At 40.1% G+C, this 23,149-nt stretch overlaps 1 protein-coding gene across 10 annotated transcripts in view; it reads left to right on the top strand.

Annotated features, from left to right (window-relative positions):
- The window catches only part of KLF12 (KLF transcription factor 12), a 534,567-nt gene that overhangs the window by 243,288 nt on the left and 268,130 nt on the right, over positions 1-23,149 (top strand). For all 10 annotated transcript variants that reach the window (XM_055542650.1, XM_055542645.1, XM_055542653.1 and 7 more), the window contains one exon: positions 2,389-2,478. In XM_055542650.1, the coding sequence (XP_055398625.1) occupies positions 2,389-2,478 (90 nt within the window). Of the gene's footprint in view, positions 1-2,388; positions 2,479-23,149 lie in introns of those variants that run through there.

The following is a 23,149-nucleotide window of genomic DNA, read 5'->3' as shown; positions in this document are numbered from 1 at the left end:
TCTGTACTAGTTGCAAGAGTTTCTTAAAGATTGGTTCCTTAGCTGTGAACAGTGTTATTTATGATGTTTATTATGGCTGTGCTTTGGCTGATCCTGGAAAAACCAGGGGAAGAGAAATATTTGCAGGGCAAACTTTATTTAAAAAGAAATTTTTTTTGGAAAACGTATTGGATTTTTGTTGACTTTTACATGAAACTGACATGTAATCGTGTCTTTAACACATCTAGAATTATTTGAGTACAACAACAACACAAATGATATTGCAGATGCAGTGATATTTAAATGTACTCAATGGAATATGAACCCAGTTCGCTTTTTGTGGTTTATCTGTTTTTAACTTCAAAGGCTCTGGTTAGCTTGCCTTTTTTAAAAAAAAAAAAAAAAGAATGAGTTGATCACAGCCAGCCAGGAAAACAGCTGAAGTATATCAGCTGTAAATTGGTATAAAGCACTAAAAGGGACATTAGCCTCTAATCAGTTTCTAACAGTTCATTAAACCTGTCTTTCCAGAATCGTTCTTTGTCTTTCCCCTTTCTTTGCAAGGCATCTTCTTCCCTTTCCACCTGGGCAAGACCTCCTCCGGGGTAGGAAACTATATCAACTCATCCTTCATTGTCCACCAACCAAACAGCCTCCCAAAGGCTTTGTTAGGGCGAATTCCTGGCTGCTGTGAAGGACTGGGCACTTGAGGGCTGGGTACCTCCTTCCTAGGCTTCCCTGAGGCTGAGAGGGGGCAAGCAGCTGGCTACTTCCAACCGTGGAAGCAAGTGCCCCATTGGGATTTGAGATCCATGCCTGATGTGTAAGCAATCCATCAGTCTCCCTGAAAGGATTTTAAGCTTGGAACAAATGCACTGAGCTCACCAGTTAACACCAGATTTCCTCTTATTCTAAGCCATGAGGGTATGAAAATCCCTCCAAGATACGGACAAATCAAAAGCAAACATTAAAAAAAGTATCCTATCAGTGTTAATAATATTGTACTTTTCTAAGAGAGGAACCTGACAGTAATTTTCTTTTTATTCCCTAACAAACTAGGTAGCATGGAATTTCTGAATGCTCATTAGTTAGCTTTAGTGTAAATTTGCTTTTTCTTGCTGTTGGTTTCTCTGAGCAAATATTTGTCATGAGTGGCCCCATACATTTTATTTCTTAGAGTATTTTTCTTAAACAAAAAAGAGAGTCAAGAAATGGGAGAAATAATTAGAGCTTCACCATGCTGCACTCTGTTGGTATTGTTTGGTAATAAAAGCATTTAATTTATGATGTGTTGAAGTAGGAGTTTTTATTCAACTGTCTGCTGGGGAGAAAAGCAACTCTATGAATGGGGAAAAGTTGATGGTTTAGAAGTGATTTTAACCTTTGTCACCATGTAGGCAAACTTCTTTTAGTAAGACCACTTAAGTGTCATGGTTACATTCTATAACCGAGCAAAGAAGCTATCCTAAAAATTCAGTCAAACTTAGTGATTTTAATTTCTGGATTTAGTCAGTATTTGAGAGTCAAGTTGGCATTCTCAACATATTTTAAAACCTGAGCCTGATTTTGGCCTGAAGCAAACACTGATGTGTGGCTTTATGACTCCCTTCCTAGGTTATTGACTTCAGAAAATCCCCAAAGTCGTGGAAATTAGTCAAAGATAACCTTGATTTAATCTTTTTTTAAATGTTGTTGGAAATTCTATTGAACCACATAGAAGTAAGGTTTTCCTTTCAAGAGGTGGCAAATGGAGCCAAACATCTACCAGAACAAAAAACAAATTGTTGTTTATTCTTTGATTATGATTTCAGCTTAAGAATTCATTCTTAATCCAAGACTTACATTAGTTGTTTTCGAAGAAGGTGTTTGAGGTTGATAGGTAGAAATTTTCATTGAGTCAGGTATGCCACAATACCAGAATTAACTGTCTAGTATTATAGTTTCTTGCTTTTAAAATTACTTAGACTTTTACAGGAATATGAGAGTATATAAATTATTGTGATCTGTTTTCTTCTTTATGGATTTCTGTATGCAGTACAACCTCTAAAGCTAAAGGAATAAAGAAACTTGCCTTGCGTTTCCTTCCACTCTTTGCAAAAGCTTGATGAATTATTCCGGCCCCATATAAATTAATGTAAGGTTTCCTTACTCCAGTTTATTATCATCTGACCTGCAACCCAGAGGTCAGAGAATCAGACTGATTAATTCAAGTTCTTGGTCATTATTTCTAATGAAAGTTCGGAATGGGGGGATAATTGGTGGTGCGGGTATTCTCATTTAATTATACTGTATTGTTAAAAAATTAGGTTAGCAGTACTGACTGTGCTACAAGGACGGCAGATTCTACCAGATGTCCTCCGTTGAAGGCTTCATAGCTGAATTTCCCTCTCTCCCTTTTTTTATTCTCAGAATATCAACACCTTCGAGAACAGAATGTTAATGCTTGATGGGATGCCGGCAGTCAGAGTCAAAACAGAGCTTTTGGAATCTGAGCAAGGGGTAAGTGAAAGTTTCCGATGACGCCCCGCCCCCTTTTCTCTCAGACCCTGGCAGGCATTCATGTCCAGAGTGTTCTGAGATTTGCAGAACACTTCTGATGTTTCACTTGCTTCAGCTTTTGTCTCTTGAGTAACAATCCTCTGAGACGGTGGGTGATTCTTACCCATTTGCAACCTCAAAACATTACTAACTTAGGAAAGATAGCTTCCTAAATTTAGGAAGACATAGTGACCATATGGCTTTATTTAAATGGATTCATGTTTTGGAAAGCTATAACAATCCAGAGCACAGGGGAAATGTTAAAAAGATAAGATGAGACTATAACCTCAGTGTCAATATAGATGGGTTCTTACCAAGTTGGGAAATTGCAGAGTACAGGTAGGGGAAGGTTTACCGTTGGTTGGATGGACTTCTCTTTTGACATTTGTGTTTACCCTTTCTTAGAGTTGATGAAATTTAGGTCAGTGAGTTTGAAAAGCACGTAAAAGCAAAAGAAAGCTTGTTGAATAATAACATAGCCAAATGACAGTTTATGGCTACTGAGTATATGAAGACTTAAGAGCAGAGCTAGCTTTTTTTTTAAATAAGGATGTGGGTGATTTTATAATTGTTAACATTTATATTAATAGGTTCGCTTGTAAAAACCATCCTCAGGGCAATGTGTGGCTGACCACCTTTTATGTTTTTAAGGGAGAAAGCACCATCTACCTATCTTATTAAGCTAGCATTACAGAGCAAGTACTTATGACCAAAAAATAAAGGACATCAGTTAAATATTTAATCTTAATCTTATTTATGTATCCTTTATTCAAATCAAGATCAAAGCAAAACCTTAACAATGTTTTATAATTGAACAATCAAAAGATATTTTAAGTGTGAGTAATATCTCATAGTTAAAAAAAATCAGTGTGCATGAGTTCTTCTGGGACCCCGTTCAGAAGGTTAGGATATTGATGTAGCAAAAGGATTTCATAATGAGGATAGTCAAGGGCAAGGATCTTGATGGTTGCATTTAGAGGGTCCTCCAGTAACGCCCCATTCTTGACCACTGTGTGCCAGGCTGTGTGGCATTTCATAACATATTTCTGTTCTGTATAAGCCAGTGTCTGAAACAGAGTCCCATCATGTAGAGCATTTCATTTCATCTTTATGTTCAGTGTAGACTGGGGAGCTCTGAAATGAGCATTGTGGAGTATATCAACCAGAAATACAACCCCACAGTTCTCTATGTGATGTAATGACTGATTCCCAGAGATTCAAGCAGAAGGCCATGGCGAAAGAAAAGACTATATGTCAGTTATTAATAATTGTTTTCTAATTTTAAACCTTCAGGAAAAGTCATGTGTTCACCTGGATTTTCTAGCCTGACACTTAGCAAGTTAAATCCTCTGAACAGTTTTTTACCTTTATTGTTTTAGCTTAACCACACTAGAATGTGTTTGATCTTTTCCCAGTTCTGTTTTCTTACTCTAAATGCATTAGCGTCAGTTTAATAAAATATATTTCCATACACCCTACGTTTAACAAAACATACAAACCATAACATCTCATTTGGAGAAGACAGCCTGATGGAAAAGTGAAAATAGTATATTTCACAATGTTGGTTTTATTTCACAATATGTTCCTCAACTTGAATAGCAGCAAATCTGTTCAAGTCATACATGTTGAAGGAAGGCAGAAAACCCCAAAATATGCTGTATATACAGAAAACCAGTTAGAATATTACCAGGGCTACTAGTCAAAGCCAGGATAGTACACTGTTGTCACGGTCTTGGAAATCCTTAAGAACATCTAGGTACTTCTGTCTCCTTGACTGTCATTTTTCAATTTTAAAGTAATGCTTGCGTGAAAGATTTAGGTACATAAAAAACAAAAGCCAGTATTCCCAGGGGTTTTACAGCATGCATAAGCAACTCGTGTCACATTATTTATAGAAAGTATTTTTTGGTCCTCAAATAGGGACAGGAAAAGTTGTAAGTTCTAGGTTTTACTTAATTCATTAAAATCAATTTTCCTCCTTGTGAATGGAACTGATGTTGATATTTTAGCCCTAATTTAGATTTTGTATGTTGGAGGGGAATAGAAGCTGAATTTATTCTTTTTTCTTAGCAATATATTTACTTTTCTTAAATACATGGCAGATATAACTGCATTCTCTTTGACAGTAAAACTTTAAGAGAAGCACACCATGCTATTTAATGAATTGTATTATGATTGATTATTTTTAGAATATAATTAATTGTTTTTAGTCATTTATAATACTTTTAAATGGCAACCCACTCCAGTGTTCTTGCCTGGAGAATCCCAGGGACGGGGGAGCCTGGTGGGCTGCCGTCTCTGGGGTCACACAGAGTCGGACACCACTAAAGTGACTTAGCAGTAGCAGCAGCAAGTCAACTCTTCTTTAAAGAGATCAAATCAGCAATTTTAGTGAACTTTAATTTTGGTTCCTTTACTGAAGTATCTCATTGAGGATGATAGGATGGGTGGTGATAATGTGGAATTTCAGAATCTCAGAACTATTTTAAGGTAAGGAGTGCTAGATTCTAAACATGATTTCCATGTTACAGAACTCTTTCCTTATTGAGTATTAAAGTCTGGTTGAAGTTTGATTCTTCATAAGAAAATGTAAATATATTAGTGAAATTAAAATCATCACATATATGATTATGGGCTTTTGAAAACGAGATGTTACAGTGAACAAAATTATAGAAATGTGCCTATGCATCACAGCAGTGAATGGAAAGGCTGAAGCTGGTACGTTGGTGGGTTTCTGTAATCACTCAGGAAACCTAGTTTTAAGACTTTTCCATCAGTGCTTAGGACAAGGAAAGTGAACCTGCCTTTCAGGCTGTAGGCAGCATTGTAAGATCTGCTACTGTACATGGACCTCCTGTCTCAGGGCGCTATGAAGGCATCTGTTCCTTCTCTCTTTCTTTCTAAAAATAGTCCCTTAGGTCTCCAGCTGTCAGCTGGTCTCTGCATGTGCCCCCACCCCTTCAAGGAATTCAGGGCCGGATGAGCTCATTTTAGAGCTTAAAGAAAGATTGTGGAACAGGCCAAGGCTGGCCACTCAGTTTACTCTGGGAAAAGTTCTGGCTGCCTTGCCTCATCTCCTTAATAGTTTTATGATGTGTGTATGTGGTCCCATCTCTTCAATTAGATTGTAAGCCCTTAAAAAGCAAGAACTATTTTCTGCCTTTTTCTTGTAGTTTCTGGCACTTGGTAAATACATGTTCTGTGCAGCTTGTCCAGGCATTTTAACTGGCATATGCAAAATATGAAATCAGTCAACAGCTAGTTATAAACCTGCTCCGTCTACCTCGTAAGGTTGTTGTGAGCATAAAGATAAGCGCTGAAAATAAGAGATTGCCATTGGTGACAGTCTCCGTCTTGCAGCCATGTTAACTGGATAGATAAGGGTGGCTCATTGAAACCACTTCTGCGTGTCTCCCTTCTGTTTTGAACCCTCTTGATAGTGAAAGTGTTAGTTGCTCAGTCTGTCTGACTCTGCGACCCTGTGGTCTTTAGCCTGCCAGGCTCCTCTGTCCATGGGGATTCTCCAGGCAAGAATACTGGAGTGGGTAGTCAGGCCTTTCTCCAGCGGATCTTCCCGACCCAGGGGTTGAACCCGGGTCTCCTGCATTGCAGACAGATTCTTTGCCATCTGAGCCACCAGGAAAGTGGTTAGTTGTATTGAAGTTGCTCATTATTATTATTCCAGTCTCCTGAAATGGGACTTTAGTTTTCTCCAGGCTCATCGGTACTACAGCACATGCTGCTGTGTGGTCCATGGCAAGGTCACGTGCTCCTGTGATACACTCCAGGGGCCCAGCGTGGAATGTGGGGTGACTTTGTGACCTTTGGTGCTTGTGTTCTTCTGGGACAAGAGCTTCCCAAATGCTGTCAGCCTTTGAATAGTCTAACATGTTACTGAGCCCAGGACTAAAGCAGGAAGAGGAATTCTGGAACTATTACACCCAGAGATAAGCCTGTGTGCAGAGAACGGGCACCACCTCAAAGACATAAAATGTGATTTTATTCGTGGCCCTGCAGCTCCCCCTGGAATGGCATTGACAAGGAACTGCCCACCTCCAGGCCTCTGTGTCTTCATCTATGCAGTGGGGGTGTTGAGATAAGGCCTTCCAAATTCAGCCTGACCATCTTTAATTCTGGTAACAGGCATGGAGTGAAAGAAAGTGAAACTTAGTTGCTCAGTGGTGTCCAACTCTTTGCAACCCCATGGACTGTAGTCTGACAGGCTCCTCTGTCCATGGGATTCTCTGGGCAAGAATACTGGTGTGGGTTGCCATTTCCTTCTCCAGAGGATTTTCCTTACCCAGGGATTGAACCCTGGTCTCCTGCATTGCAGGCAGGAATGAGAGAAGGCATTTTCAATTATAAGTCTAAAAGTGATACTGAGATGAAAATGCCTGTATACGAAAGCAGAAATGTGCTGACTTTACGGTGAGACAGGCCTGAGTTCAGATGCTTCCTTAGCCAGGGGCCTGCTCTGTGGGCCCTTTTGGTCTCCAGTCCCTGTCCACCCAGTCCCCCTCACCTGGGAAGTGAAGTAGACCATCTAGCCTCACAGGAAGGAACCTGCCCACATGCGGTGGCTGTTCATGGAATGTTCTCCTTTTGTGTAAAGACAGAAAGGGCCCCATTGCTTCACTTTCCATTTCTGCAGTTCTCATCGTTATTGAGTAGAGATTTCAACATCTGCCTTAGTTTATAATCCTAAGAGAGGATTTAAGGTAAATCTCAAATCAGAAGCATTCTTTTTTATTTTAATTTCTATTCAAGCATGTTTGGAAAAATGTTTCAAATTCTGATCAGATTTTATATTGTAGAAATACAGAATGAATGCAGAAATCAATTATTATTTTAAGATAAAAATGATACCACCATTTGGTGTGATAATGGTATTTGACCATAATTTTTAAAAAAAGGAACTCTTGGGTTCGCATACTTTAAAGATAGTTGTTGATGTTTTTACAGATGAAATGATTCAACAGCTAGGAATTGCTGCAAAACAAAATGGGAGGGTGGATGATTGGAGACAGAGATGTAATAAGAGTGGTCATGATTTCATCATTAGTGAAGCTGGACAGTGCATACGAGGGGGCTTGTTTAACTCTTCTTCCTGATTGTATATAGGTTTGAAATTCTTTAAAGTATAATTTTTAAAAAAGCTCTCAATGAAAATACGATAGATACATAGTAGGTGCATAGGCATCAGAGGGGAACAGGCAGGAATCACTTCTCATTCAGTCACCTTCATTCTTCTTGTTCTAAGACCTGAAGAGTCTTCCACGGGGGTGGAGCCGAGTCCTTGTTCCAGTCACAAGCATGTTGGAGCCCTTGGTTTCTCCTCCTCTCTCTCCTCTTTTCCAGGCAGGTGCAGTTCTGACCAGGGGGCTGGTAGGCAGAGGGTAGTGGTAAGAGTGTGGCTGAGAGAGGAGGAGATTGGATGTTCTGCCCATTTAAAAAAAAGGAGTATATTCGCTTTACAGTGCTGTGTCCGTTTCTACTATACAGCAAAGTGATTCAGCTATACATACACATATATATCCCCTCTATTTTGGATTTCCTTCCCATTTAGGTCACTGCAGAGCACCGAGTTCCCTGTGCTAACAGTAGGCTTTCATATCTATTTCATACGTACCACAGCCCGGGAGCCAGGAAGGGGGCAGGTATGGCAGCAGAGGAGAGATACATTCCATTGTATCCTCCATGGTTTCCTACCAGAGAACATCAGCCCTGGTTGGACCAGAGATCCCTGAGTGCCCTAAGTTTAGAGTTAAGACAAAAGAGAATGATGATCTTTTCTCTGGAGTAGCTTTTGTAAACCCTTCTTCAGTACATCCATAACAAGGTGTTGAAAGTAGTTCTGTGTCACGGAGGACCGACTGGTGCCATTAAGGTGACTGTGTTGCCTCTTCCTTCAGAGCAGAGCTCATGCTTCATGTCTCTTGTTAGTCTTCATCCTCCCGGCACAAGGAGTTGATTGGCAGGGCTCAGCCAAGAGTGATCAGTGCAGATGCTGTTCGTTGTAAGTGGGAGCCAGTGTCATACTTTAGAATTGAGAGGATTTGGAGACAGGTGCCTTTCTGGAAAAGCCCCCAGTCCTTAGGTTTAATAAATGAAAACAGGTGCAAGTGTTATTGTTGCTGTTTAGTTGCTAAGTTGTGTCCAACTCTTTGTGATCCCATGGACTGCAGTATGCCAGCTTCCCTATCCTTCAATATGTCCCAGAGTTTGCTCAAACTCATGTCCATTGATGTCATCAAAGATGCCATCCAGCCATCTCATCCTCTTGTCTCCCCCTTCTCCTCTTGCCCTCAGTCGTTCCCAGCATCAGGGTCTTTTCTGATGAATCGGCTCTTTGCATAAGGTGACCAAAGTATTGGAGCTTCAGCATCAGTCCTTCCAATGAATATTCAGGGTTGATTTCCTTTAGGATTGACTGGTTTGAGCTCCCTGCAGTCCAAGGGACCCTCACTGTAGTTGAACCTAGATTAGAGATTGGCAGTTATATTAGAATTCAGTGGCTTTAGAGGAAAAGAAAACACACTCAACATCACATCTAGCTTCTTTTTCCTCAGTAAACCACGATGTTTAATTTAACATAAAAGATTTAATATACATTTGTGTGTCGAGGCTTAGTAAGACAGTGTTACTTTAATGACTTCATCAGAAGAGACGAGAAAGCATTATAAAAATGCCACTTGCATTACCCTTCAACAGCACCTCATTATTACCTCCCCTACTGTGGGAACAGGCGCCAGCATAGTAAATTGGTAGAATTATCTTAGACATATGAATTTGCTTATCATTTAATATTCTCTGATGACCCATTACTTGAGATCTTTTGATCTCTAGTCAAATCTTTGCATGTCACTACCTGGCTTCAAAGGAAAACATGGGCAGAAGCTGTGCTATTGCTAATATGAGAAGACCGTTTTTTTTTAAAAAAAAAGGCAGGAAAAAAATATCTATACTTACAAAACTCACATTTTAGGGAAGAGCTGTCTTCCACTATAGAAGCAGAGTTGGACTGATTTTTAATAATGTCAGAATGGCCAATAAATGTATTAATAGAAAGAATTGAAAATCAATGAGCTGTGATGGTAATTACAGATAGCACCCAAGGGAAATATAGCTGGCAGCCTAATCCCTTCCCTCGGGGCCTGCCCTGGGCAGCGCTATGAAGTTGATAACTCTGCCCTCCTCTTTCCCATTAGCAATGTACTTTTTCCTTCAGCTTCGTTCCTTTTCGCCCGCCATCCAGACACCCTGACCCTCTGTGCCGCGATGGTTCTCTGTATCCACAGATGACTGGTTCTAACTGCAGTCTCATTAGTGGAGGAGAATGTGAAGTGCTGTTCTTTTCAAGCGTTATTTGCATCCGCATAGGGTCAGTGCTTTGTAAAAAGGAACACATTTTTAAAGCAAACTCATGCTCTGAGTCTTTTGGGAATTTTGATTGGGGGAAAATTAACCTTTCCGAAATATTTCAGCTTCTGAATGATGATGTTCTCCTTCATGTACTAGTCGTTGTGGGAGAGTAAGAAAAAAAAAAAATCTGGAGCATAAGGTGTGTATTTCTCTATATCTGGGTGTGTTTTCTTGTACTAATATGTACAGACTGACGCATAGTCTCTAAGTATCTCACAAAAATACCTCATTTAGCCCTTGGAGGACTTTTTTTCTTGACTGTGAAGGATTAACTGCTATGGGTATCAATCTCTTACTGTAAACATTAGAAAACCATGCAAAATATATGAAATGTTTTCTTACCTAGTGGACAACAGGAAGTTATAGTCTGTAATCTTTGGCAGTGGGAGGACAAAGGATGTGATTTGACTCTTGGAGGCAAACAGGGAGGACCCAGTAGTCACACTGGGGTAAGCAGGCAGGGTTTGGAATTTGGAGAGGTCAAGGCAGCTAATTTTAAAGCGAACAATAACAGAAAGGAAGTAGCTGAACAGAGAGAGGGCTCTGGGGATCTTTAAACTGGTCCCCTTAAGGGTTTGGCTAAGTAGTGGTCTGCCTGCGTGGACAGGATGGCAAGGAAAGAACCAGGATGGCAGTTCAGTTCAGTTCAGATGCTTATTCGTGTCCAGCTATTGAAACCCTGTGGACTGCAGCATACCAGGATTCCCTGTCCATCACCAACTCCTGGAGTTTGTACAAACTCATGTCCATCTAGTCAGTGATGCCATCCAACCATCTCATCCTCTATTGTCTCCTTCTGCCTTCAATCTTTACCAGCATCAGGGTCTTTTCCAATGAGTCAGTATTTCACATCAGGTGGCCAGAGTATCAGAGCATAGCATCAGTCCTTCCAATGAATATTCAGGACTGATTTCCTTTAGGATTGACTGTTTTGATCGCCTCACTGTCCAAGGGACTCTCAAGAGTCTTCTCCAACACCACAATTCAAAAGCAGCAAATCTTTAGTGCTCAGCTTTCTCTGTGTTCCAACTCTCACATCCATACATAACTACTGGAAAAACCATAGCTTTGACTAGATGGACCTTTGTCGACAAAGTAATGTCTCTGCTTTTTAATATGCTGTCTAGGTTTGTCATAGCTTTTCTTCCAAATAGCAGGCATCTTTTAATTTCATGGCTGAAGTCACCATCTGCAGTGATTTTGGAGCCCAAGAAAATAAAGTCTGTCAATGTTTCCTTTGTTTCTCCGTCTATTTGCCGTGAAGTGATGGGACCGATGCCGTGATCTTAGTTTTTTGAATGTTGAATTTTAAGCCAGATTTTTCACTCTCCTCTTTCACTTTAATCAAGAGGCTCTAGTTCTTCACTTTCTGCCATAAGGGTGGTGTCATCTGCATATCTGAGGTTATTGATACTTCAAGTCTTGATTTCAACTTGTGATTCATCCAGGATGGCCACAAGTGGAACAGTTCTTGGAAGAGCTAGTATGGATTATGAAACTCAATGGCTAAAGAAGAAATTAAGCAGAAATTGCTTTGCTGCTGCTGCTGCTGCTGCTAAGTCGCTTCAGTCGTGTCCGACTCTGTGCGACCCCATAGACGGCAGCCCACCAGACTCCCCCGTCCCTGGGATTCTCCAGGCAAGAACACTGGAGTGGGTTGCCATTTCCTTCTCCAATGCATGAAAGTGAAAAGTTAAAGTGAAATCGCTCAGTCCTGTCCGACTCTTAGTGACCCCATGGACTGCAGCCTACCAGCGTCCTCCATCAATGGGATTTTCCAGGCAAGAGTACTGGAGTGGGGTGCCATTGCCTTCTCCAGAAATTGTTTTAGGTACTTCAAATGGAAAGTGAGTTTTTCAAAGTTACTATGTGTGAATGAATGGTCCTATATTTATTTACAATGGCTACTTCTTAAGCAAATGTTGGCTTTGACAGAATTCTTCTTCTGACTAGAGAACTAAGTTGTATATGAAAAGTGAGGTTCCAGTTGAGAAACATGTAAAGGTTAGGAGTATCAACCCTTTATGCTAGTTGGATATATAAGTATAGTTTATATTCAGCCCTCCATTTTCAAGGTTCCTCCATATTTGTGTTCCACATCCACAGATTCAACCAAGCTGGTGGTGGTTTAGTTGCTAAGTCATGTCTGACTCTTACAACCCCTTGGACTGTAGCCTGCCAGGTTCCTCTGTCTATGGGATTTTCCAGGCACGATTACTGGAGTGGGTTGCTATTTCCTTCTCCACAGGATCTTCTGGACCTAGGAATTGAACCTGGGTCTCCTACATTGCAGGCAGATTCTTTACTGACTGAGCTATAAAGGAAGCCTCAACCAATGTGGACCGTGTAGTATTTACTGTTGAGACAATTCGTGCATAAGAGGACGTATATTGTTCAAGGGTCAGTTTTATTAGTTTAGTCATCTCAATCCTGTGGATCACTCAGATCAGAAATGGAACTCTTACATCTGAAAACATTTTCATCATTGAAAACTGTGTATACAAAACCAAGAATAAAATAAAAGGCATGATCACATGGCCTTGAAATAAAACCTGCTATACTTTAGAGTGTTTTCTTTTCAGTTCAGTTCAGTTGCTCAGTTGTGTCCGACTCTTTGTGACCCCTTGGATCGCAGCACAACAGGCCTCCCTGTCCATCACCAACTCCCGGAGTCTACCCAAACTTATGTCCATTGAGTCCGTGATGCCATCCAATCATCTCATTCTCTGTCATCCCCTTCTCCTCCCGCCTTGAATCTTTCCCAGCATCAGGGTCTTTTCAAATGAGTCAGCTGTTGGCATCAGGTGGCCAAAGTACTGGAGTTTCAGCTTCAACATCAGTCCTTCCAATGAACACCCAGGACTGATCTCCTTTAGGATGGACTGGTTGGATCTCCTTGCAGTCCAAGGGACTCTCAAGAGTCTTCTCCAATACCACAGTTCAAAAGCATCAATTCTTTGGCGCTCAGCTTTCTTTATAGTCCAACTCTCATATCCATACATGACCACTGGAAAAACCATAGCCTTGACTAGACGGACCTTTGTTGGCAACCTTTGTTGGCAAAGTAATGTCTTTGCTTTTTAATATGCTGTCTAGGTTGGTCATAACTTTCCTTCCAAGGAGCAAGCGTCTTTTAATTTCATGGCTGCAGTCACCATCTGCAGTGGTTTTGGAGCCCAGAAAAATAAAGTCTGACACTGTTTCCACTGTTTCCCCATTTGTTTGCCATCAAGTGATGGGACCAGATGCCATGATCTTCGTTTTCTGAATGTTGAGCTTTAAGCCAACTTTTTCAGTCTCCTCTTTCACTTTCATCAAGAGGCGCTTTAGTTCTTCTTCACTTTCTGCTATAAGGGTGGTGTCATCTGCATATCTGAAGTTACTGATATTTCTCCCGGCAATCTTGATTCCAGTTTGTGCTTCATCCAGTCCAGCGTTTCTCATCATATACTCTGCATGTAAGTTAAATAAGCAGGGTGACAATATACAACCTTGACATACTCCTTTTCCTATTTGGAACCAGTCTGTTGTTTCATGTCCAGTTCTAACTATTGCTTCCTGACCTAAATACAGATTTCTCAGGAGGCAGGTCAGGTGGTCTGGTATTCCCATCTCTTTCAGAATTTTCCACAGTTTATTCTGATCCACACAGTCAAAGGCTTTGGCATAGTCAATAAAGCAGAAATAGATGTTTTTCTGGAACTTCCTTGCTTTTTCAATGATCCAGGGATATTGCCAATTTGATCTCTGGTTCCTCTGCCTTTTCTAAACCCAGCTTGAACATCTGGAAGTTTTGGTTCACATATTGCTGAAACCTGGCTTGGAGAATTTTGAGCATTATTTTACTAGCATGTGAGATGTTTTCTTTTAGGAGTTAATAATTTTGTAATAGACATTCTTTTAAACAAGAAGTAAAAGGATAGGAAAAGATGTATCATGTATATATACACCAAATCACAAAACAGACATGGTGCCCATATTAATATTAGATAAAATAGGTTTAGAAACCAGAGGTAAAATAGAACATTTCATAATGGTAAGAAAGTCAGTTTTTAGAGGGTCTGACAGTCAAAATTGTTTTTTTTTTTTTTACCATAGTAAACCCTTGAGTCGATATAGCATTATCCCTATTAGTAAATAAAATTACAGACATAGCTTGCATCAGAGATACCACCAGTGAGTAAAAGGGATGTACTTGGAGTTTGTGTATTTTGAATCTGAATCTTTTCACTATTGCAAGCTGTCTTAGTTTTATAACTAGTAATCATATTTCATATTATCTGAGTTCAGATAATTTCTACTACAATATTAATGTTTAAGAAAAATTTTAGCAGATCTTATGAAAAGTTTTAATTCACTACCCCAGTAAGTGCACATTCACCAGTAGAAGTTCTGTGACCATTGTACACAGTAGCCTGAAGTAAATATGAACTCTTGGAATCTCTCTTTAGCCTTAGCTCAGCTGATAAAGAATCTGCCTGCAATGCAGGCAACCCCCATTCGATTCCTGGGTCGGGAAGATCCACTGGAGAAGGAATGCGCTCCCCACTCCAGTATTTTTGGGCTTCCCTGGTGCCTCAATTGGTAAAGAATCTGCCTGCAATGTGGGAGATTTGGGTTTGATTTCTGGGTTGGGAAGATCCCCTGGAGAAGGAAAAGGCTACCCGTTCCAGTATTCTGCCCTGGAAAATTCCATGGACTGTATAGTCCATGGGGTTGCAAAGAGTCGGAGAGGGCTCAGTGACTTTCACTTTCACTTTGGTGAGGTTGTAGTAGAGGGGAGGATTAAAAATATTTTACTGCATAATGTATGTTTTAATATAATGGTTTCAACAATTTTATCATTGGTAAAAACGTGCAAAAATATTCCCTGCTCATCACAGTGGAAAAATTTTGTTTCACTGTGTGTATCAATTTCAGAAATCAAGATATTGAGCGGAGCTGACAGCATGTATTAGATTCACCTTCTTGAAAACTCTGTCTCTCAGTCCTGGTATTTTGAGAACGCAGAATTTCATAAATAAGTAACAACATAGGGATGTCAGCAATTGCTTTTTTTTTTTTTTTTATTGCTTTACAAATTATGTCAGTGTCATCACTGAGGAAAATCTATGCTTTGCTACCAAGGCACATTCAACCTGGTGGCAGGTTTGATCAGTTTCACATGCTGCTGAATGGTCGTGTCTGTGGCCTGTGGGAAAATCTGTCTCTATGATCTGCTGGTCAGTCCATTTTCTTGTCTTAAGGGCATTTTGTCAGAAAATTTTCTTAATTAAGAAATACGTACTTCTTGTCAATCATAAATGAGCTATTATGTTCAGATGACTCATAGTCTCCATGACCAAGTCTATTTCCAACTTTGCAATTTCATTGTTACACTCTTGTCTTAACTAAGTATGTCTTTTCAATAAAGGCATGCAGATGATGATTGATATAGTCTTAAAGCCTATATCTACTAAACAAGACAGTCTTATTGTTCTTTAAAATTAAGATAAAGAATATACTGTTCTTAAATTTTTTTTTTTTGACCTAGGTTATATATTTTTTACTTTCAACTTGAAAGAAATTAATACAGCTGTGGGTTTAAAACCTCAAACCTCCCTTGGCTAAGTCAGTTATAACAGGGTAGTAGCATAAGTCTCCCGGGTCACTTCAAGTTATTCACGTCATATAAAGATTCACGTCATACAAAGTATTGAAGCCCTTTAAAAATGATTCATCAGGGACTTCCCTGGTGGTGCAGTAGTTGAATCTCTGTGCTTCCAGTGCAGGGGATGCAGGTTTCGTCCCTGGTCAAGGAGCTGAAATCTCACATACCACATGGCACAGTCAAAAGATAAAAAACTTTTTAAAAACATTAAAAGAAAATCAATATATTGTGATATTTGCTGAAGAAAATAAAGAGGCAAATTATTTGGAGTAAAGTATTTTCTATGAATAGTGCAAAGCCAGTTGGTACATTTTAGGGAGCTGACTGTCTGGAATTCATTTTTAGGCCTATGTGTATAACCTATTCATGTACAAGATCATAAATTTTTCCCTCAGTCAATCTTGTACTTACTAAAAACTTTTGTCTTGCTGAAAATGTCTTGATTCTTCTACCAGCAACTATTTTGCAAAGGAACATGATTTTCCTATACATAATTATTAATATGGTAAATAAATATCAATTACATGGTAAAACCCTTAATGCCTATTATATCAAGTCATAAAATATATATAGAGACGTTATCGCTTTCCATTCACCTTGCTCTCAATTTGCTCTCATTTCCCTCCCACCAAATTTTATTTGCCATGGTGACTTCTGATTTCCACATCAACGTTCCATAAATGCATAAAAGTGGAAATTTTGTCTTTGTCCTCTTTGGGTTGTTGTCCTTGGGGTATATTCACATTTCTGTGCAGTGCTTTTGATTGACAGGAATGTTTCTGAGAAGGATGGGGAACATTTTCCTATATATTTAAATTCAGGGATAGTAAAGGTGTAGAATTCAGCTAGGATAATGAAACTATATATATCATCCTTAACATAGTACCCTATGTATTAAGTAATTAATGTAAGAAGCAACTGCTCTTGGGATTGTTGTTCATTTGAATTTCTCCTTAATTTTATCATGTAAAATAATTTGTATATGTATAAAATAGATGTTCATTTATTCATATGGATTTTGGAAAAACTGAACATTATGATGCTCTAGAGTTACTTTGTTTCATGTGACTCCATTATCAATTAAAAATGGTACTGTGAATTTATATTTATACAATAGAAGTAATACATATTGATTTTGTGTTATTAATATCTACTTTTATGCATAATTTGCATTTAAAAATAAGTCTTTAGTTCTGTATTCTTGAACTTTACTCAGAAATACTGTATCTCATTGTCTATAGTTAACTTTCCTTAAAAATACAGAACTAGAAACAATCATTACTGTGGAAAGCAATTGAAATGTTATTCAGAAATATATATGGCCATGATAGTTAAAGGAATAATGATTTAAAAATTACTTTCTGTTGTGTTAACCAAAACTAACTTTTTTATAGCAAATACTTATATAAAGCATTTTATTTCAAACTCCTATGTTCCACAGAGATAAAATTATGTTGCCACCATTCAAAATTTCAGGTGTCTTAGAAAGTGATTCTTCTACAGAAGTACAGAAGAACTAAGTATGCTGCTGCTAAGTCGCTTCAGTCGTGTCCGACTCTGTGCGATCCCAGAGACGGCAGCCCACCAGGCTCCCCCGTCCCTGGGATTCTCCAGGCAAGAACACTGGAGGGGATTGTCATTTCCTTCTCCAATGCATGAAAGTGAAAAGTGAAAGTGAAGTCGCTCAGTCGTGTCTGACTCCTAGCGACCCCATGGCCTGCAGCCTACCAGGCTCCTCCGTTCATGGGATTTTCCAGGCAAGAGTACTGGAGTGGAGTGCCATTGCCTTCTCCAGAACTAAGTATAAGAGGCAAAAATAGTACATGATATGTAATGTGGCCTGTTTCGTTAATTAATATCTTTTGCTTTTTCTTATAGGAAAAATGATACATATCATTATACTATATAGCAGTCTGAAATTGTTGGGAAAAAAGTCACCAAGTAATTGATATTATTAGTTTTTTAATTACCTGAATTATCATCTTTATGCCTTGCACAACACCTTGCCATTATAAGAGACCTAAGGCCTTTGTTAGAAAAGAGTAAATTGTTCCCACATGCAATGAAGTTGTACCTACATGATGTGACCTTCCTTTATGTAGCTGACATTATTTGCGAATGATCATTGTGTGTAGTGGCCCTTGGCAATCTCCTGACATCTTGTGTTTATCATCTTGACTTTCTGTTAACTTCCCATATCGTGATTTCAATTCCCCTTATAGAATCTTTTACAACAAGGAAAAAGGAAACCATAACACCTTACAGTTCCTAGACTCTCTTGCAGTTAATAGGACTTTGGCCAGTGAGCTGCACCAACCTGTACAGAGATGTAGAATGGACAGTGCAGGCCAGGCTGTCTTTTGGGTGAATGCAGTGGCAAGAACTTCCCAGCTTTTGGGGTTGGTGTGACAGACTTTCTGGCATTGGATGCTAGAGGATGGTGGTTGTCAAATTTTCACTGGTAGAGACCTGAGATGTGATTTATTTTTCCTCTTAACTATGTATGTTCCTTAAGAATGTAAGCCTAGTTCATTGACCTGCCAGATTTTCTGAACTAACAAGGACCTACTGTGTAGCACAGAGAATTCTGCTCAATGCTGTGTGGTAGCCCGGATGGGAGGGGAATTGGGGGAGAATGGATACATGTATACATGTGGCTGTCCCTTCGCTGTTCATTTCAGACTGTCAAAACATCATTAATAGGCTATCAGTTCAGTTCAGTTCAGTTGCTCAGTCATGTCCAACTCTTCGCGACCCCATGAATCGCAGCACGCCAGGCCTCCCTGTCCATTACCAACTCCTGGAGTTCACTCAGACTCACGTCCATCGAGTCAGTGATGCCAACCCAATACAAACTAAAAAGTTTTTTAAAAAATGAACTTATGTTAAAAAAAAATATAGTTCTGGTAGCTCAGCTGGTAAAGAATCTGCCTACAATGCAGGAGAACCCAGTTGGATTCTTGGGTTGGGAACATCTCCTGGAGAAGGGATAGGCTACCCACTCCAGTATTCTTGCCTGGAGAATTCTGTGGACAGAGGAACCAGGCAGGTTACAGTCCATGGGGTCGCAAAGAGTTGGGCTTCTCTGATAGTTGAGTTGGTAAAGAATCCACCTGCAATGTGGGATACCTGGGTTTGATCCTTGAGTTGGGGAGATTCTCTGGAGAAGGGAAAGACTACCCACTGCAGTATTTGACCTGGAGAATTCCATGGACTGTATCGCAAAGAGTCGGACATGACTGAGAGACTTTCACTTCATTTTATGAGTAGCTTTCACTACTGAAACTACTTAGAGTAGATGCTGTTTATAGCTGATACAGTGAGCTTTACTCATTTTCCAGCTTAAATGTATTAGGACTTGCCTCAGTGAGTCTCTGTGGTGAAGTGTGTGGACTCTAGAGCCAGACTGGGTATACTTATGTCCTGTCTCTGACATTTTTTTCTGTGACCAAAGCAAACTACTCAATCTCTGTCTTATTTTCTTCCTCTGTAAAATGGGGATTATAATTGTTGTTGTTCAGTTGCTCAGTCTTATTGGACTCTTTGCAACCCCATGGACTGCAGCATGCCAACTTCCCTGTCCTTTACTATCTCCTGGAGCTTGCTCAAACTCATGTCCATTGAGTCAGTGATGCCATCCAACCATCTCGTTCTCTGTCGTCCCCTCTCGTCCTGGCTCCAGTTTTTCCCAGCATCAGGGCCTTTTCCAGTGAGTCGGCTTTTTGTATCAGGTTGAGGAAAGGATTGAAGCTTCAGCTTCAGCATCAGTCCTTCCAGTGAATATTCAGGGTTGATATCCTTTAGGATTGACTGATTTGATCTCCTTGCTGTCCAAGGGACTCTCAAGAGTCTTTTCCAGCACCACAGTTCGAAAGCATCAATGAAGCTCAGCCTTTTTATTGTCCAGCTCTCACACCTGACTACTGGAAAAACCATACCTTTGACTATACAGACCTTTGTAGGCAAAGTAATGTCTCTGCTTTTTAACATGCTGTCTAGGTTTGTCATAGCTTTTGTTCCAAGGAGGAAGCATCTTTTAACTTCATGGCTGCAGTCACCGTCTGCAGTGATTTTGGAGCCCAAGAAAATAAAGTCTGTCGCTGTTTCCATTATTTCAGGGAAGATAAAGGAGTTGATGCCCATTTGCTGCTAGCTGATGCTTCAACCTAATACCCTCTCTGTCCCCAGAGCTTGTTGAAATCATGGTTATCTTCCAAGTTCCAAGACAAAACTCTTTCTTGCATTTAGCATTCCCATTGATCTCTCTCTTCTCTGCACTTTGATCAACTCTGTCTGTAGTCACAACCTACCCAATTTAGCACTTAATTGAGCTCAAATGGCATCATGCATATTAACTCTCAGCTTGATTTCCAGCACTCTCATTCGTTAGTTCAGTCTCAGAACAATCATTTATGGTGCTGGTTGTTAGGAAACAAGGTATAGTCTGACTTGAAGGAGGCCCATGGTTTATCTGGAGAAGGAAATGGCAACCCACTCCAGTATTCTTGCCTAGAGAATCCTGTGGACACAGGAGTCTGGTGGGCTGCTGTCCATAAGGTCGCACAGAGTTGGAAACTGCTGAAGCGACTTAGCCTGCATGCATGCTTTGGAGAAGGACATGGCAACCCACTGCAGTGTTCTTGCCTGGAGAATCCCAGGGACAGAGGAGCCTGGTGGGCTGCCGTCTATGGGGTCACACAGACTCAGACACAACTGAAGTGACTTAGCAGCAGCAGCATGGTTTATCAGGAAGATGATACTAATATTAATATTCCCAAGAAGAATAGTTATGGGGGGTGCTATTCATGGGCACTTCTGGTCCTTGGTGCCATCTCATCTAACATTCCTGATAATCCCGCAGTGATGATCATCTCTACTTTACCAATTAGAATGGCTGTGTTAAGAATCGTTATGTAATTTCTCTGAGATCACGTTACTTCTCAGTGTCAGAACCAGCTGTTTGAAATCAAGACTGATGTTTTTTTGTGCTACTAAGCTGCTATTTAGCAAATGCTAGATTTCTAGCATTCTAGGTGAAACTTTCATGGAAAATGATTGATTTTTACAGATCTTTAAGAATAATTCTCATTATTTTATTATCATGTCTCATGAAAAATATTTATTAGAATGTTGGGCAGGAGGAGGAGGGGACGACAGAGGATGAGATAGATGACTGGATGGCATCACCGACTCTATGGAAGTGGGTTTGAGTGAACTCCAGGAGTTGGTGATGGACAGGGAGGCCTGGCGTGCTGCAGTTCATGTGGTCTCAAAGGGTCGGACACAACTGAGCAACTGAACGGAACTGAGCTATCTGTTGATTAGTTGAATGAATTTGACTTGGCTAATCTAACTTTGCATTTCTTTGGCATTGGGAATATACTTCCTCTGGCTTCTTTCGAGTTTTGTCTTCTGAAGGAAAAATGATAACAACACTACTGCTTTGTATCTGTATGTATCCTTTGTGTGACTCTGAGCACTTTATTGTTTGATGTTGGCATAAATGTAGTAAGAAGATAGAACAGAATACTGTGATCACTATTTTTCACATGAAAAATTGGGAACATAAGAATGCAATCATTTGCCAAAAGCCCAGAGATGATCAGTGGCGATTGTGAGATTTTTTAACGCAGGGCTTCTAACCCTTTAGTTAAAGAGTTTAAAAGTGAAAGTGAAGCCGCTCAGTTGTGTCTGACTCTTTGCAGCACCATGGACTGTGCCTACAGGGCTCCTCCGTCCGTGGCATTTTTCCAGGCAAGAGTACTGCTGCCTGGAAATTTTAAATGCTGATGGATTTTCAGTAGAGTTGTGGACAGACAAGCACCCTAGAAGTCCTCTTGGCCTTAAGTGGTGCTGGTTAATGTTGGTATAGGGAATGCCAGCTTGGTGATACCAATGGAAATGGATTTGGTCTCGATGTCATGGTTTGGAGAGGAAGTACAGAGAAGATGAAAAGATATTCTTGAGTAGATGGAGATAGGGTGCAAACACTTCAGTGGGAATGGGGCTTATCTTTCTATAATATGCCATCTCAGAGCAGATTTTTCAGAGTTAAAGAAAGTGTAATTCATCTCTTTGTTTGGACAATGGAAGTTTGTTACTTGTATATGAAGGAAGGATGCTGGTGAAGTAGTAACTTTTGGGGAGTGATCCATGCTCTTGTGGACTCTCCCTCTCTTAGCCCATGTATTGGTTTCTCTCCTTCTCTTCCTCACCTCCACATTTGGATTTTCCCCCACTTTTGCTGTGGTGTTGAATTTTTAAGCCTGTGCGGGTGTGCCAGAATTCATTTAGATGAATTTGGAATTATCGATATTTATTCACATAAAAGCTGTGTTATAGTTAAGTGGCTAGACGTTTGAGTTTCATGCTTCACACCCTTTTAAATTCTTTATGTCATTTCATTTATCCAATATGATTTCATTATAATTCTGTGTAACACTCTGGGAACCATTCATGGGAGTGCTTTGGGCCCATTATTTTTATGGACTCCCAGTGCTGCTTGTGTCCTGTTCTCAGTTAGAGTCTTAAAGTGGTGCGAGTGTGATTCTAGAGATTCTCCGTTTTATTGAAATCATGCAGTACTATACATGTGCAGTGCATTTAGCTTGATTCTGCATAGCTACAATTACTTGGGTAATTCAAGCAGAGAAACCACACGAGCTTAAAGCGAACCACTTATTATGTCTTTCACGGATTAGAGTGATTTAGTTTGAGCAGTTTTGCAAAATAAGTTCTCCTTCTACAGCACCTTTGGTTCTCAGTTATTTATGTATTTATTCACTCTAAAAAAGACCTGGGGCGAGGGGCATTAAGCAGATACACCTGGGAGAACCCTGAAAATACAGTTAGGTGAGCATGTCAGGTTTTAGGATATTATACTTTGTTGTGTACTGGTGTACTTTGTTGTTTATGGAGCTGGTCATGCTGATCCGGAATGCCACTTTGCATCTGCAAATATCCTTTTCACGTATCAGAGCAGTTTTCTCTGCCTTGCACCTTGATGTTTGTATCAATTCAATGAGAAGGTGGAATTAGTCCTTTTAAAAGTCAGTGAGGACTGGGAGGACACTGCAGAAAGAGTAGACTGAGGGGCATTCTGGTAGTTCTGGGCCCTCTTTCTCCCTCAGCCTTTGAGCTCCTGTGGAGTCCAGCAAATTCCCACTGTCAGGCTCCAGCATTGTATTTTCAGTGCCAATTACCGTGGAATTGTGAGATATGTACTTAACTCTGCCTTTGAAGAAGCAGTTCACATTTTCATCAGTGACATTTTATTTTACGTCTTCTCGACTAAGAGAGTGAATGACTCATTTGGGTGTTAAAAAATACTTGAACTGTTTAAAATATTGATGTTAGAAGTGCCATAACTTGGAAGCTGAGACATGAAAATTGGCATTTAAATGATGTCTCCAAAGATTCCACCTCTTTTGTACAGAATGAGACTCGCTATCGGAGTGAAGCTGCGGTGTCAGGTTCTGAATTCGGCTCTGAGAGCTTGGCAGTGGGCTGCAGTGGCTGGCAAGCTCCACATAAAGCCACCCTGCAGAGGGGCCACGGGGT

Source organism: Bubalus kerabau, chromosome 12, assembly GCF_029407905.1.
Source record: "Bubalus kerabau isolate K-KA32 ecotype Philippines breed swamp buffalo chromosome 12, PCC_UOA_SB_1v2, whole genome shotgun sequence".
Taxonomy (NCBI): domain Eukaryota; kingdom Metazoa; phylum Chordata; class Mammalia; order Artiodactyla; family Bovidae; genus Bubalus; species Bubalus kerabau.
The sequence above is the reverse complement of the archived record's forward strand: the minus strand, read 5'-3'. Positions and strand labels throughout refer to the sequence as shown.